General features: G+C 51.5%; 3 protein-coding genes across 3 annotated transcripts; 1 reads left to right on the forward strand and 2 right to left on the reverse strand.

The window, feature by feature from the left end:
- Positions 1-1609: 1609 nt before the first annotated feature.
- Positions 1610-1981, reverse strand: CGCS363_v014589 (uncharacterized protein; the record flags this gene model as incomplete). The annotated part of the gene is made up of 1 exon (XM_036646438.1): positions 1610-1981. The coding sequence occupies one exon, from the start codon at positions 1979-1981 to the stop codon at positions 1610-1612; it is 372 nt and encodes a 123-aa protein (XP_036489016.1).
- Positions 1982-3754: 1773 nt separating this feature from the next.
- On the reverse strand, positions 3755-4565 carry CGCS363_v014590 (uncharacterized protein; the record flags this gene model as incomplete). The annotated part of the gene is made up of 2 exons (XM_036646439.1): positions 3755-4400; positions 4423-4565. The coding sequence occupies 2 exons, from the start codon at positions 4563-4565 to the stop codon at positions 3755-3757; spliced, it is 789 nt and encodes a 262-aa protein (XP_036489006.1).
- A 3561-nt stretch (positions 4566-8126) lies between these two features.
- Positions 8127-8597, forward strand: CGCS363_v014591 (uncharacterized protein; the record flags this gene model as incomplete). Its single annotated transcript, XM_036646440.1, has 2 exons — positions 8127-8358; positions 8440-8597. The coding sequence occupies 2 exons, from the start codon at positions 8127-8129 to the stop codon at positions 8595-8597; spliced, it is 390 nt and encodes a 129-aa protein (XP_036489005.1).
- Positions 8598-15077: the final 6480 nt, after the last annotated feature.

Raw genomic sequence — 15077 nt, forward strand, 5'->3', positions numbered from 1 at the left:
TCAGGTAGCCCAAGGAGTCCGGCTTGAGAACAATGCAGCAAGCCCCGAAGTCTGTTCCACGGCGCAGAAGAACTATGATGAGCGTAGACGGCCATGACTATAACGGTTGTGTCCGGTCCTCCTCGCCAAAGGCACTGTAGCATAGCCAGCGTATGTTGACTCTTTCGTCTGTTCTGCCCATAGAGGACCCGGATATACTGTTTGGTGGCATTGCCCATGGTGACTGAGCTGGTAGGACGAAGCAGACAGGACTTTCGCTTCACCTTCATGGTACCGGGCACCTACTCCTCACAATGCCTTGAGATCCGGGACGGACATCCCTGTACGTTGCATGTGTCTCTTCGTGAGATGTGTACGGGGTAGTGCAAATAGCACCAACCGAATCAAGGATAATCAACATCAGTCGCTTTATAGGGCCCCGGGTTGTAAGTGATGAAGCTCGCGACGAAAACAACACTGTGTCTGACTACATCGCTGCCAGATGTTTACCACCTCATCACCATACGGAGACCGCATGACCTCCGCGCAGGTTGTCGACGTCACTTCTATCGATGCCTGGTGCGGAAATTATGTGTTTGGCGAGCTTTGTCATCCGCCAGACAGCGCGGTGACGTTGGTTACCATGTTGCAGAGCCGCGATTGAGAATATCGATGAACTCATGCTTGGTAGTACGAAGTGGTCCTGTACGGCCGAGGTGACGCACGAATCATCTGCAGAGTTATAGATCTCATCGATGTCATGATGTTCGAGGCCCGGGGTTCAGCCATGGCGGCTTCTTCGCCACCTTGAGGTTCGAGACAGGCATCTCTGTATATGACAAGTGTCTAGTTTCCCAAAACCAATGTGTTTACGTTTTGCAGCACCTCACACGCACACCGGACCACTGCAGATTACAAGGTCTTGACGATGATGTGTGTGTCTCTGATCTTGATAAGCGAGTCATAACTCGAAAACAACACTGTCTCGAGCTCTGTTGATACACGAGATAAGAACACCCTGTTCGGATAACGAACGTAGCCTCTGACCTCGGCATATAGGCATATAGCTGCAGCGTCACTCGGGTGTACGCTTGGCGTTCGAATTACGATTTTAAATCGGTTTGTCGACTTGTGAAATCGCAGAGCCTTGGATCCATTTGGCCTGAAGTCTTTCAAAAGTCCTAGATGCCGTGGCTCGGCGCGTTGTCTCGGACTGCCTCGCGAAAGGAGACCCACCAATTTTGGTCCTGGTCAGTTTTCGTGGCAATTGGGGCCCGGGGTATAGCGTCCTCAATTGATGGCCTTGCAGAAGTCCTCGATGACAATTAAGTTCGGATGGAAGGTAATAAGATTGTGGCTCTCTGGGAGATAGAGATCCATGATGAAGGTATATGAGCACGTTCCATCAACCATTCGGTTTGACAGAAGACAGCGCTTCACATCTTGTCATTCCGCATTCGCAGGACGCTTTGACTTGTGAGTGTTCGCCAGTGCCCGCACAAATAGAAGGTCAGATCCCTTGCGAACGACTGTTTCTCCAGCCCGTATGGGCCACTATCAAAGGGCCCCGGTCGAAGGTATGCCATGGAAGATTTCATAAATCTTGTCCCGTCTACCAAAGAAATCTGATTTAATGAAGCAGACTCAAAACGCCCGGAGCTTCGGGCCTGAACACGGCTATCGAGTCAGGTCTGAACTTGCCCAAATAATCCCGGCCAGGCTCAGCAGCCAGGCGTCGGCCACATGACGGCGTCGTACTGCTTCTTGAGATGGCGACGGCATTTTGATTAGCAGTGCAGCCAAAGTAACAGTAGATACAGGTCTTCACCCTGCCCTGGGCCCCAGATCGACGGACCTTGGGGCCCAGACGCCGAGCCATCTCAAAGGCGTCAGCGAAGCCGTCATTCTGGTTGAAGAGTGCAAGGCTGCCAGTGGCCAACGCCTTCGTGGCCTCCCGCTGCTTATCGACCAAAGCGCGGAAGAGACGCGCCTGTCTTGTCATCTAGCTGGCAAGAGGAGTCGCTTCCCTGCGTCGTCGATAGGTACAGTCTTAAGGACCTCCTTCATCAGCAGGAAATGATTCACTTCATCCTGCACCTTCGAAGGTTTTAACATCCTCTATACTTAGATGCCAGAGAATTTGATCCTCCACTAGGGCTTGTCGATGGAGACGGTCTGCTCCAATATACCGACAGCCAGAATGTCTGGCTCGTCGAAGTTCTCTCTTCCCAGTATTGTGGGTTGAGCTAGATGTCGCTGTAGGGGAGCGACTGATAGGGTGCAAGCAAAGACCACGGAATCAACTGAACTCTCCCAGGCCACACGCGATATGTTGTCTGCAATAAACCAATGGGCGGCTGGAGCCTTCGGAATGAAGATGGGCACTGTCATTGTCCGCAAAACGAGACAGGCATGAGTGAAGTCTCGAAGAATTTGCGGGCCCGGGGTTGGTTGTTGTCATTATTGACGTTTCAAAAGCCTCATGGTGTTGAGCATTGCTATCGCTGATTTTGTGGAGTGGTTGAAGTTTGATATAAAAGGCTCTAGGAGACCTGCACCGGGGGGGATCGACCTTGATACCAGATCCGGTTGGACCGGAGGTGTGGCTATCCTGATCAAAGGAGCCAAGGTTCTCAGTCCAGCGACTAGAGGTACGAGAGGTCGAGAGAGACGACAGTACCGAACACTCCAGAATACTTGGTCATTGAGTTCAGAAAGCTCGCGGCACTTGTGATCTGCCATGGAAACGGACTTCTGGTTGTCACACCACCGAAGACTTGCATTTGAGGGGTCTTTGGTGCGTCCACAGCTGAAATGATCTCGGCGTCTCGTTCGTGGACTGGGTGATGATAAGAAAGACTTGCGGGCCGGGCGTACTGTCACAGATGCCTTGAAGATGTATCCATTGCACCGCCTATTCCTTGGCGATCCGAAGAAGCTGCACCATCTGGCCATAATCAGGCCCGGTGAAGATAGAATCGTAGCGGACGCCCTTCAACTTATTCTTGGCTGAGAAGAAGGGCCCCCACCCACGCGATCAGATCTTGCATATAATAGCCTACTTGCGAAGAAGTAAGCCCGGCCTCTGTTGTTCCGAATCCACAAGCTAAGGGGACCTATCCAAGACGAGATGACCATTGAGTACCACCGAATAAGACTGCATGGGCCCGGGGCTTCAGATCTTCTCAGAGTGCGAATAAGGTCAATAACGGTGTAGTGTTCGTCGTCAATGTGTTGTGTTGTTGACACAGAGTGATCAAGAAGACAAAGAAATACAACAGCAATGGGAATGCGTGTATACAAGACAGGATGAGCTAAACCCTACTACATTTTTCGGGTATTTCGTAGGGTTACAGTTGGAATCATATAAGAAATTAATCGAAACATGAAATTTGGGATAATAGACCCGTGCTCTTGTGCCAAAATCATGCATTGTAACGTCCTGTACTGCGAGGTTTAGGCATGGCCTTCAAGGTTTCTCATGAGCCATGCCGCGACTATCCAAAACGGAAGGGCCGAGAAACTAAGTTCTAGAGTCGAAGGGGACGGCGTTACGTAGCTCCTTGGAGTCTGGCAGCATATGGTGGCTGAAAGATTGGGCCAGCCAACAGCTCGGCACGGAGAGAATCCTGCCAACCAAGAGCAAAGCCTAGTGAAGTCAAAAGAGACGCAACGAGGATGAGCACGAGAGAATCGAGGTGGCATGAATAAAGAACATGGCAGCAGTCTCGCTTTCTTTGCCAGCATCGCTGGTTGTGATATGCCCGAATTTCCCTCAGGAAAGCCGCCCTCTGTGCCAGGTTTCGCATGAAAAGTCCTGTTGTTGTTGCGGTCCTTGATTATATTCTCTACAATAAGTCAGCGTCTGCGTCACGACAACGGAAAAAGATTCGACACTGACCCTCTTCATTTGCACAGATGCTTCCAGTACGTTCAGCGCAACGGCCGAAGTGGCAAGGCCACACATCAGGGCCACGAGAGTTGTTACTTCCGCGACACGGAATATTTGTGGCAGGTGCGCCAGCTCGGGAAGGGCAGGGTCTGGTAGGTTGAGAAGATTGCAACGTGGGATCGTTGGTGCTGGCCAACGTGATGTGCTTGTCGCATCCAGAGTCGGCATCGCCTTCCGGGTTAGTGTAGACAGAGGGTTTCGGAGTGGAACGCGCCTGTGGCACTGAAAGCGGCACAATTGGCGAGGTCGAAGTTGTGGAAGACATGGCCAGTGAGCCGGTTGCGGGCCATGGTTGGCAGGGTAAGCGGTCTGGCGGAGGGAGCCTGCGCGCGAATCGAGTCGAGGACCGTTTGAGCCTGGTTGGGCGAGTTCCAATGTGTGGAAGACCCAATATGTGGAAGGTCCCTGGCGACAGGATAGGTCTTGATGTACAGGTAGATGAGAAAGACAAGGACGAACAAGGGTGACACTGAAGACGACGGGGACGATACAGATGACAGCAAGGGCGATACCAAAGGCGACGGGTACGGAGGATGAAGCTGACGGCCAGGGCGATGGGGAACGAAGCAGGACAATGGAGATGTTGACGGCAAGAACAATGATCCATAATAGAGCTCCCTAGACACAGCTGCATGCTGTGGGAGATGAAGCTGGCCAGGGTGCCCTTGCTTCCCTGGGAGGAACGCAAGGTGTGCGATGATGGTGTCCAAGAATCTGGGAAGGAGGAGGAAGTTCCGATTCTTTTTATGCGCTCCATCACTGGGTATTTTGGCCATACGTCACCTCCTTCCCACATTTCTGCCCATGCAGACTCACAGTTTCCACCCAAACTTGGAAGACACTCTTTTTGCCGTTTGCTTAGACGCAGCTTCCTTGTCGTGTTACCTCAAGCTGGTTCTGGCTGGGTTTCCATCGGCTGCTCGTGGCTTCCCTCCTACAAATCGCGCTTTCCCGGGACGTTTGTGCTTTTGCGATGCCCGATTGCTGTTGCCATGTGTTTGCCAATTCGACCGACCAGACCAGTAACCTAGGCACTTGTTCGGGCTGTGGCAAGCTCGATGCCCGCCATTTTCGGTCCGCACATCTTGTGCTTTTCGCACCCATCCGTCCGCAAACCCAACGTCACAGAAACATCCCACAACCACGACAACATCCCCAACAGCATAGCACTTTTCATTGTCAATCAATAGACCCCACACACTAGAGTCACTTCAACATCAAACTACAACGCTATTGTCTCTACAACGTACACATGGCTCGGCTCATCACTCTGCCCCTGGACCTTCTCGACGTGGAGACAACCTCCGACGATCTTGCACCCATGCAACGAATCCGCGGATACGGATTCGGCGTACCAGATCCCAAGAACAACGAAAAGAGCTATGGCTTCGATAGTTCTGATTACGAGCCGTCATTACACAGGAGCCGGCGGCGGCGATTCAAGTCAGAGCACAAGCTCTGGCCCTTGAATTGCGACCAATTTGAGATCCTCCACTTCTCTGCACCTTCGGATCTGGCTCATTTTCTTTACGTCATGGGAGCAGTTGACCCGAACTTCCGTGATTTTGTTGCCATGAAGGAGTTGTACTTGGCAATCAGACCGATTGACAAGGACACTTTGGGATGGCCGTCGGAAGAGGCAACAGCACTCCTGCAATTTGCCTCGAGGTTAGGTTTCTCACTGTCTCAAGAGCTTAGACTAGCACTCGAGGAGTTTCTCACCGGGTCAACGCCACCCCCGGATGCCCCCCGATGCCCGCACACACGTGAACAAATACGGATGGCAAATCTGGCCTGCGCTGCCCTAGTCGCTATGGTGTTTCAATTCACACGGCACGCGGTGGAATACATCTCGCTCTACATTGAGGCAGACATCCTTGACATCGTTCGGGATTGCATGGGCGACGCGACCATCAATCCTCTTTCTCAGCAATACGAAGACAACAAACCTTTCCCAAACATAAAGCTGTTCGCTTGGAGGTCTAGCCTCCTGCGCCCATGGCGCTAGAAGCTCGGTTTGGATGGCATAGTCAACTTCGTCACTTGGGCTAGGATCTCGGCAGTCGACATCAACGGAACCACTTACCCTGAAGTGTGCCGGATCTTTCAGGTTCCACAAGGAGTTCTGCTTGATGGCAATTGCATTACCAATCTCAGTCTTCGCGATGTCATCATCTTCCATGACAACCTGGCTCGTCTCATCAACCACTTGCCAAACGTTGTCCACTTCAGCCTAGAGCTCAACCACGATCTGTTTGAGCCCGGAAGAAACACCGAGTTGCTTGAACCGCTGCCAAGCCAGGTGATCGAATGTTTGCAGCCGTTGTCTCTCAGGTTGCAATCACTTACCTTGGTCATCGAAGGCACCGAGGGTGTTGCTTGTCCGTTAGTGTATCTCGTATCGACACTCGCAAAGTTCCTGTTCTTGAAGAAGCTACGTATCGGGATGTGGTGCTTCAGAGGCGAACTTCTAGACCATCTACCACCTTTCATCACACACCTGGATATCCCAGGCTCGAAGGACAAAACAGGCGAACGGGCCATCAGCACTGTATTGGATAGGCTATTTGCGGTCTCGCAAGTTTGGCTACCACGGCTGCAGCAAATCAAAGCCCCTTTCCGTCTCCCTGTTCCTTTCAACAGGTCGATTCAGGTAGAACTGAATCAAGAGATAGTATAATAGAACAGAACGGTTATCCTCTTTCTCATTCTTGATGTCGTCCATGTCGTTCTTCTCGCCCCTATCGTCGTCCATCGTCGTCGTCCATCGTCGCAGTCAATCGTCTAACCCTTATTGCAACCCCTATCGCTTTCTTTACTACTGTCGTCCTTATTATTGGGTACGCTGGCTAAAGTTATAGGGCACATTGCCCGGCTAGCAAGACTCACCGGAATACACTTTGATGGTCTACATGCCACCACGGATTCAGCGGCGATGATGGCTGAATTGACGGGCTTGGAGGGAGGCAGGGATGAATACAACGGCATCTTCTGAGTTCGTTAATTGATTTGACGAGTGACCCGTTGGTTCCTCTGACTTTGTTGCCGCGAGTCTGTCGAATCTCGACTCAGACAAAGCACACACACGGTGAGCATGCGGATGACACGGGTCAATAGAATGAGAAGTCGTCCCAAACCAATGCTCCGCCCCGGCAGCAAACTCATGGATGGGAAGCTCCTGATGAAACGAGCGAGTTTTGCCGAGGGCATTGCATCCCGCCGGGATGGCATGGGCGACGCTGCTAGGGGGGCTGGTGGATCCGATACGTCTTGGCCGGCAGGAATTGCCGGGAGTTGCGGCCATGCAGGCGGTTGACTTAATGTGGCTGGCATCCCCCGGGATGCCAGAGTTGCGATGATGTCTTGGCGCAGTCTGATGAATCTTGCCCTTTCAGACGAGTGAGAGGATGGAATGAATGATTTAGTCGTGATGCTATGTCGTGATGCTACGTGAATTACTGTTTCCATGCTGAAGACACTGCATGCCTGAGTGAAAGTTCACTCTTGCGCCCCGACGAACCGCGACGACAATTTGCCTGCCACGGAGAATTCGCATGGCGCCAAATGCTCCGCCCGGAGCGATCCGAAGCAATCGTGGGGCGTACGAGCCCTTCGTATTCGAGGAGCCATTGAACCGCCAGATCTGGTACCGGGGGCGCACTGCTCTGTAACCCGTTTCAGAAACTCGAGACGAACCTGAAGTTGCATTTTCCAATGTTCCCTTCCTCCACCGTCCCAGCCCGGCTTCCCTCTTCGTCCAGGAACCGTCTCATGATCCGCTGTGTGGTTTAAGCATCGTCCAGTTAGAGTAAAAGGCTCGTCGCTACCAGGAAGGGTTGGGTCCGGACGAGTCCGTTCGGAGGCCGAGTGCAGCCTCGATCTGGAGGAGCAGGGGGTGAGATCCAGTGATCCCTGTCACTGAGCCGCAATTAACCACAACGTTGTTTGGGACTGGGTTTGGAGGACCGAGTCTTTCGCAGAGTCAAAACAATCGGCGGTATAAAGACTCGCGCTCTCGGCGCGGCTTGACCTATTGCTACCCTTTTTCCTTCGTCAAGCCACTCTTCCCAGTTTTCTTTGATCAATCCTTGTGCAACTCGACTTTCATTCTTTCCGCTGCGCGGCTAAACATTCACTATTTACCTTACAAACAACTTATTCGTTCCCAACCCACGACTCTTTCACCCCAGTCAAAATGCAGTTCTCCATCACCGCCATCATCCTCGGCCTCGCCGCCGTCTCCTCCGCCGCCATCGCCGACGTCGAGGGCGTGCGCAACGTCGAGCGCAACTCCATCGTTCTCGACGCCCGCCAGGCTAAGAAGGCCACGGGCGCGTGCTGCATTCCCAACACGTCGCTGAAGCAGGATGCTTGCACTGATGCGGCGGGCGCGGCGGGCAAGTGTGTACCTGGAGGACCTACTGCTTGTAAGTTCATGACTTCTCAACTACTCCGGTCTCATTTGACTTTATCCTTGGACTTGGGACTGACTTTTCGGGATGCCATAGGCGGCGGAGCGCTTAACTGCGTTGCTACTACAAGCTTGGCCTGCGACAACAGCGTCAAGGAGCGTTCCGGTGTTTTGTGCCGTTTCAAGCTGCCTAATGGCAAGCTTCAGGATGGTGTCAACCAGATTACCAGCCTGAGCCAGGCCAAGGTCAACTAAAGAGAAGGGAATGCTTGAGTGGGAGCTTAGGGGGGTTGGTCTTTCGTTGAGATATTGTGTCTTTGCGAGGATTGATATATAGTAATTGGAACTTCGTAATTACTTCAGTTGGCTTGCTTGATAGGTGTGAGTGATATGGCGCACTGATGCGGTTTTGAAGAATTCCTTTTGTGAAATCCGGATTAAGTTTTGAGAAAGCGAGGGCGTAGAACACGCGGTACCATCAGCCTACTCCAGCGACCCAAAGTTCTGGTAGATTCGCAAGACAATCGCGCAGGCGAATCGTCGCGTCGGAAATTCTGAGTTTGCGGAATAGATTGGCGCTCACGACTTCTCCCTAGGTCTCGTATCCAAAAGAGGGCCAGCAGAACTAAATGTTTCCTGGATCTGTCCCAAGAGAGGACGAAATGCAATGCAAACTTCCGATTCGAACATGGCGGCACCTGAGAGGACTGAACGCCAGCTTTGCGAACGCGGTCGTTGCCCTTACAGAGACTGAGAGCCGCGAAAGGACCCGGGGCGACTGAACAAAACAGCTCTCCTAATTAAAGGGACGAGCAAACAGAGCGGGGTGGCGCAGAACTCATCACGGCGGAATGGTGATCGCAACTCGATCGCGCTGGACATGATAAGCATCCAAGTAATGAACGCCGTCCCAGTCCTAATTTCTTCTGTGAATATGAATGAAAGCTCCACGATGCTCGTCATCGTCAGTATTGTGGATGAATCGGGTACTAAGCACCTCCATTGAGCTGCTGCGCTCACGGCGGCGGGAACTCGACCGTTCGTCCCATTCTTCGTGTGGATCGTTTGATATGACTGACTAAACTTGCGGCGCTTTCACGACGGCCTCAGTAGCAGATGATCAGACTGCTCTTCAAATTCGCCAGTGGACTTACTGCGTGTGGGAGAAGATAAAACTCCAAGTGACCCTCGAGGGCGTATTGTGCCAATGAGTGATCGCAAATGCTCCGGCCGAAATATCATGCGATCAGTTGAGCACCGCCTTGCGACAGAAAAAAAGGTGCGCGAAGAGACTGGAGGTACTTGTAAAACCAGCTGCCTCATTCATCAGATCCAAAACATTCCTACAGCATGGGCTAGCGGGGATTTGCTCGACGAGTACACCCTCGGAGGCTGATGGTGTTCGAGCTTCCGGGAAGCAAGGCCAATCAGGACAACATATCGAAGTTGAATAGACCGGAACGCCATCTTTAAAATTTGGGCTCGTAGAAAACAAGGCCATGCTTGCCCTCCAAGCTTGCTCCAGCAAGGCTGTCATCGGGCCCGGCTGCCGTCGTCGGCTTAATAGCAGTTCCGATGTGAATATGAAGATGATCTTGTCAATCGTCTCCCGAAGATGCGTTTATTTGTCGAGACATCGTGGCTAATGTTTGCTATTTCTTTGCCGGGCTCCCTCGATATACCGGCTACGATTTTCAATGACTCGTAGTCGAAGGGGAAGTTGACCGGAATGTGAGTTGGCATTGAAGGTGATTACGTCCTGTTGCGTCTAAGCCACATGACCTAACTGTTCTTGCAAAACTGATCTTGCAAACCAAGCAGATATATTTCGGACAAGGGATGAATCTAAAGATTGATGAGCCGCGTACCATCTGCATCCCAGAGATCTGAGTCAACGGACTCAGACGTCAACCTTTGTCTGGACACAGCCTGCGTATGCCCATGAGGGCCCGGCTCACATCATAGTATGTTTGACATTGAAATAGATGTCTTAATCCGGATCTGAATTGCGTCTCATCATACTAAGGAATGGAAGATCTGAAAGATCAGGAGAACTGAAGCAGAGAAGCAGCGTTGCCCTATCCTTCAGCTCAATGGAAGCCGACACTTCATTTCGGCCATTTCGCTGAGTCCCGCGGCAGATAAAACGGTAATCATTCTCATTAGCATAGGGGCGGTGATGACTCAAACGACTTGAGGACTTGACGCGATATCTCGGAGACTGCAGGCCCGAGCCGGCCTCTCCGGCTCAGGGGCCATTGAGCATCGCCTGTTCTAGGATATGAGATACATCAACACCGCCACGCGCGGTATATTCTGTAGAGAGCGGCTCAGGACCTGCATGAACGGCCAACTCCAAGTCTGCCCTTGGCAGCAGAGGGCGAACCGCCATCGCCGGAAAAGCCATAATAGCTGCCGTCGGTGCTGGCATTCGTGCCTTCGAAGTCTGTGTCGTTTTCGGACTCAGCATAATGCTCGGCCTCAAACCTATGGGAGCGAGACTACGAGGATGGAGTGACCTCGGTGTCAAGCTCCTCAAGCTCGCCGTCGCACCCAACGTCAATGACGTCTAGCTCCCCCTTTGACACCCCTAGATACATCGGCTCCTTCTTCTCGACAGAAAACGTCCGGACAGCGTTACAGCAGGAAACATGGCCGCTCAATCTGTTTTCATCTGTAATGAAAGAGTCGCGCGCGATGTTGATGAGCGCTGATCAGACCGCATTCAGTTTCTCGGGGATATTCCCCACGACATTGAGCTACGTGTTTCCACGAAAGGTCTCGTCTCGGATTCTCATGCGTAGATTTAGCCACCGATGGACTCCATCACCAAATATTCTATGAAGACAGAGCGCAATACATGAAGTCGCAGCTGCAGGGCGTCCAATGTACTGCGAGGCCTTAATAAACTCCAACTACCGAAGCTCCGTAGGGGCCCGGGTAGTGCCATCCAGTAATTGAAGATGACGAAGGGGTATCCGAGACGTTAATACTAGCGGTTAATGCGCCTCTAGAGTCAGCTCCCGAAACGAGCTGCACGTTTGCGCTTCAGGCGGAGTAATAAGAGTGAGAGGGGCTCATGAAACCAATACGTGGTAGGCGGAGCAACTTAGACGCCAGGGACGAGTCAAGCATTAGTAGGTGAATCTTCTACATTCGATTGACATGTCGTTACTGTGATGAGGTGTGATGAGCATATTGACGATGCTTGGCAGTGCTTGCCGTAAGGTAATTAGTTTATGGCGACGTCCCCTAGGTACGGATGTGGTGTTCGCCGCACCCGATTCGCGAGATAGCTGGTTGCCAACGTCTTCCCGACACTGTGGAAATCAATGGAGTTGTGCTTCCACTCCAAAACATGCCATGACGGGCATAAGTGGGAGCTCGCCGCGTTCCTTGACATAGCCATGGGTGGATTGAAGTCATCTAGGGTAAATTAAATATTTCTGTCTACGTCATGCGACGTGTAAAAATCTTGAGCCTTTTCGGTTGTCAATGGGATAGCGACGAGAGATATCCAGCAGCCCTAGGTGGTATGACCAAGCAACACTTTCAACATGTGACGTGAATATCTAAGGACAGAACGGCCAGACAATTCGTTCCTGCTGCTGAAATGTCTAGCTACTGTCTTTGGCTGGACTCTGGTTCCGAAACCAATGTACGTATTATCTGATCAGAAATACCCTGCAATTACAGTCTGGCTCTTTATTGAAGGAATTGTTGTCTCCTGTGTCCTGGTTGACTTATTGAAGGGTTTGATTCTCATAGATAGAATAAGAGACGGCACAGAGCGTAATGAGAAGCCTGTGAGACTTTGAGCATTTGTGTCCACGGACTAATATACTTCAACACAACCCGAAGAGATACCTCCTGAGTGGTAATATCTATGAATGGACCACATCCTTGTCACGCCATGAGACCATTTAAAGGGTTTGGGGTCTCTCCAGACTACCCGTAGCACTGCATGCGTGCGTGCGGTGAGACGTTGGCCTTGGCTTCAGTTGGGCCCGGGAGTCTGTATTACGGAACGCTGAAGTCATCCAAACGTGCCTTAGGCCACAAGCATTAGCTTCACCTCTTCTCAGCTATTTAACAAATGGGCCTCTGCTGTATAGCGGAGCCCAGGAGAGAGTTGATGATCCGGCGTTCTCAAAGGGGTGTCGGTCATTATTCCCCGGTTATGCTTGGTGCAGGACCTTGAGCTGCGACAGGTCCAGGCTCAGTTTTGTATGTTTTAGATTGATGCCAATTAAGTCATATTCCAAGCAACCAAAATGACGAAAAGTACAAGTAAGCTGAAAAGGAGCGCGCGAGTGGTGGCAGTAAACTAGACTGTTCTAGTACCACAATCCAGCAGATCGTAATCGCAGTCTAACTTCCAAATCGACCGGTCAGTTATCGGGAATTGCTCTCAAGCCACATCTGTCTGGTAGTCCGGGATTGAGGGCGAGCAAATTCGAGGACTGCTCAACACTGCCGGCTATCCGCCGGACAAGAGTCATAGGACTCTCGCTGACCTACTCATACTTCTATTATATTGAAATGGTCGTAGGCCAGGCGGCCGAGAGCTATGCAGCACAGCAGCGCGTACGCGCTCGAGGACGCGTAGAACTACTATAACTACATAACTCTACGGTTTTAAAGCCTACGATCTTAAAAAAAAAAGGAAAAGATTCCTCATGTTCTTTATAGATCTAAACTAAAAAGAACGGGATAAAAAGCTTAAAAATCTACTAAAAAATAAGTAAATTAAGCCTCTTATCTATATAAGGATAATGATAATGTCTGAGCTAACTTCTCGCCCCTTGAGGGGGCTAGTAATCTAGCCTCTAAACGCCGAAAACGCCGAAAAACCCAGTGGGCCCACTAAACCCCGTTCCAATATGGCGTTGGTGTGTGTTAGGGTCGACTGGATGAAGAGAGTGTCCTTGTAGACTTAGGACTTTCCAAGACCCACGTTAACGAGGTCAACGAAGTGACCTCGGATGCCATGCCATGTCGTATCTGAACGATGGCCTCTGCAGCGATGTCATCCCATATCAACGTGTTAAGAGGCACAATGGCTCGCTCGATCGTAACTCGCGGCCTCTTAAGTCAGCTTAAGGCGAGCCTGATGTCGGGCCGCTGGCGAGCCGGGCCCGGGGCGCTCGGCATCTATCCGAGTACAGCCTGTGCCAGGCCGCCATCATCGGCTCCAAGTTCTACACCTATGCGTGCCCTGATCAAAGAACCCTCAGAGGATGACTGTCGGTGGCAGACGTCTGGCTGCAAAGCTATAGCCAATACCGGGATCGTGCTTCCTAGCCATCCTCATGCCGAAGAGTTGCGCGGTTAGCTCGAGGTTACAGGACTGGAGAACCACGATGCAGGTGAACCTCTGGCACCGCCCCATTAAGGCTCAGGAAAATAATGGGACAGAAACTTGACTGCCCCTTGAAATCCCTTGATCCCGTTATAATAACCTTTTCCACTGCCACGACCGGCACAATAAGTCTGCCTATTGCACCGCTTGCCCCGATGTGTATTGAGCGAAAGTTACAGAAGGGAAAACTTTCCTGGGCGCCGGCGAAGGACTAATGGGCGTCATAGGCTGACTTTTAGTATGGAGTCATTGCATGGAGATGAGTAACGGCCCGCTGATATGGGTAAACTCCTTCGGATCTCCCAGTAAATCCAAGGTCAGCATCTCAATAACCGCCGTCTTCTGGTGAAGCTTTACGGCTTCCACTTGGAAGCAGCAGGTGTCTCACAGATTGTGAATAGATCCAACAGGGTGTACTGGAGGAGGCTTCGAAAGGGATTTTCCTCAAATGGTCTCCACGTAGCCCATAGGCAAACGTCTCCCTAGGCTCAGGAATAACAAGTCCTGAATATAAATGGAGTGAGCTTCTTCCACAAGACTGGCTATGGTCGCAAAGGCGTGGGATATTGAAGATCGGCGAAGTGCTACGATCTCTGTGTATCAATCATGTCACCCTCCCCAGCAGGCTTGGACACGAGGTGCATATCCCCGTCTAAGATTAAAACAGCGTCCATGGCTTCTGTTTCCCAGCCTTCATCACTGAAAGCTTTGGATGGAGGCTCGGTCTCATACATGATTTGTCCACGTCCGATATCGATCGCACGCTGCAAGAGAGAAGAGGAAGCCTCTCTGACGCGATTGCGAGTTCAGCGGACGGGGCGACCTGGGCAGCTGTTGATGTAGGTCACGACACCATTCTTTGGTCGAAGCCGCCTGCTGCGGCGGCAAAATGCCATGACCAGATGCCGTAGATAGGTGACTTTTACATCTAGCTCTTCCACCTAACAACCGAGAATCAACTGAGTCCCGCGGTCAGAAACGAGGCTAACTCGTGAACCAGACAAAGCGCAGCTTGTGTTGAGTGTCGTAAAGGACAAAAGTCAGCTGCAGCTGGTTTTGCTGGTTCTAGTCGCGCTGGCGGAGGTAAGCCTCGCGGTTGTTATCTGCCATGACTGTGTCATCTGTGGACAGTCAAGCGTTCAGAGGCATGCCATGGCTTGCGGCCTCATCTGGGCCCGGGTTCAAAGACGTCGTCCTCGACAAAATTGCACCAAGGTACACGCCGCTTTGGTAGGGATTTGAATTGAAAATAAACCTGTCTGCAAGCCTCAACAGGATGCAATGAAGGGTGTATCAGGAGAGTACCACAAATCCTCATCGACGCTTAATTAAGTATGGCAGAGGCAGACAGACAGGTCCGTTAAACGATAGAC

The sequence above is a fragment of the Colletotrichum siamense genome (genome assembly GCF_013390195.1).
Source record: "Colletotrichum siamense strain Cg363 chromosome Unknown KSG_Cg363_contig10, whole genome shotgun sequence".
Classification (NCBI taxonomy): domain Eukaryota; kingdom Fungi; phylum Ascomycota; class Sordariomycetes; order Glomerellales; family Glomerellaceae; genus Colletotrichum; species Colletotrichum siamense.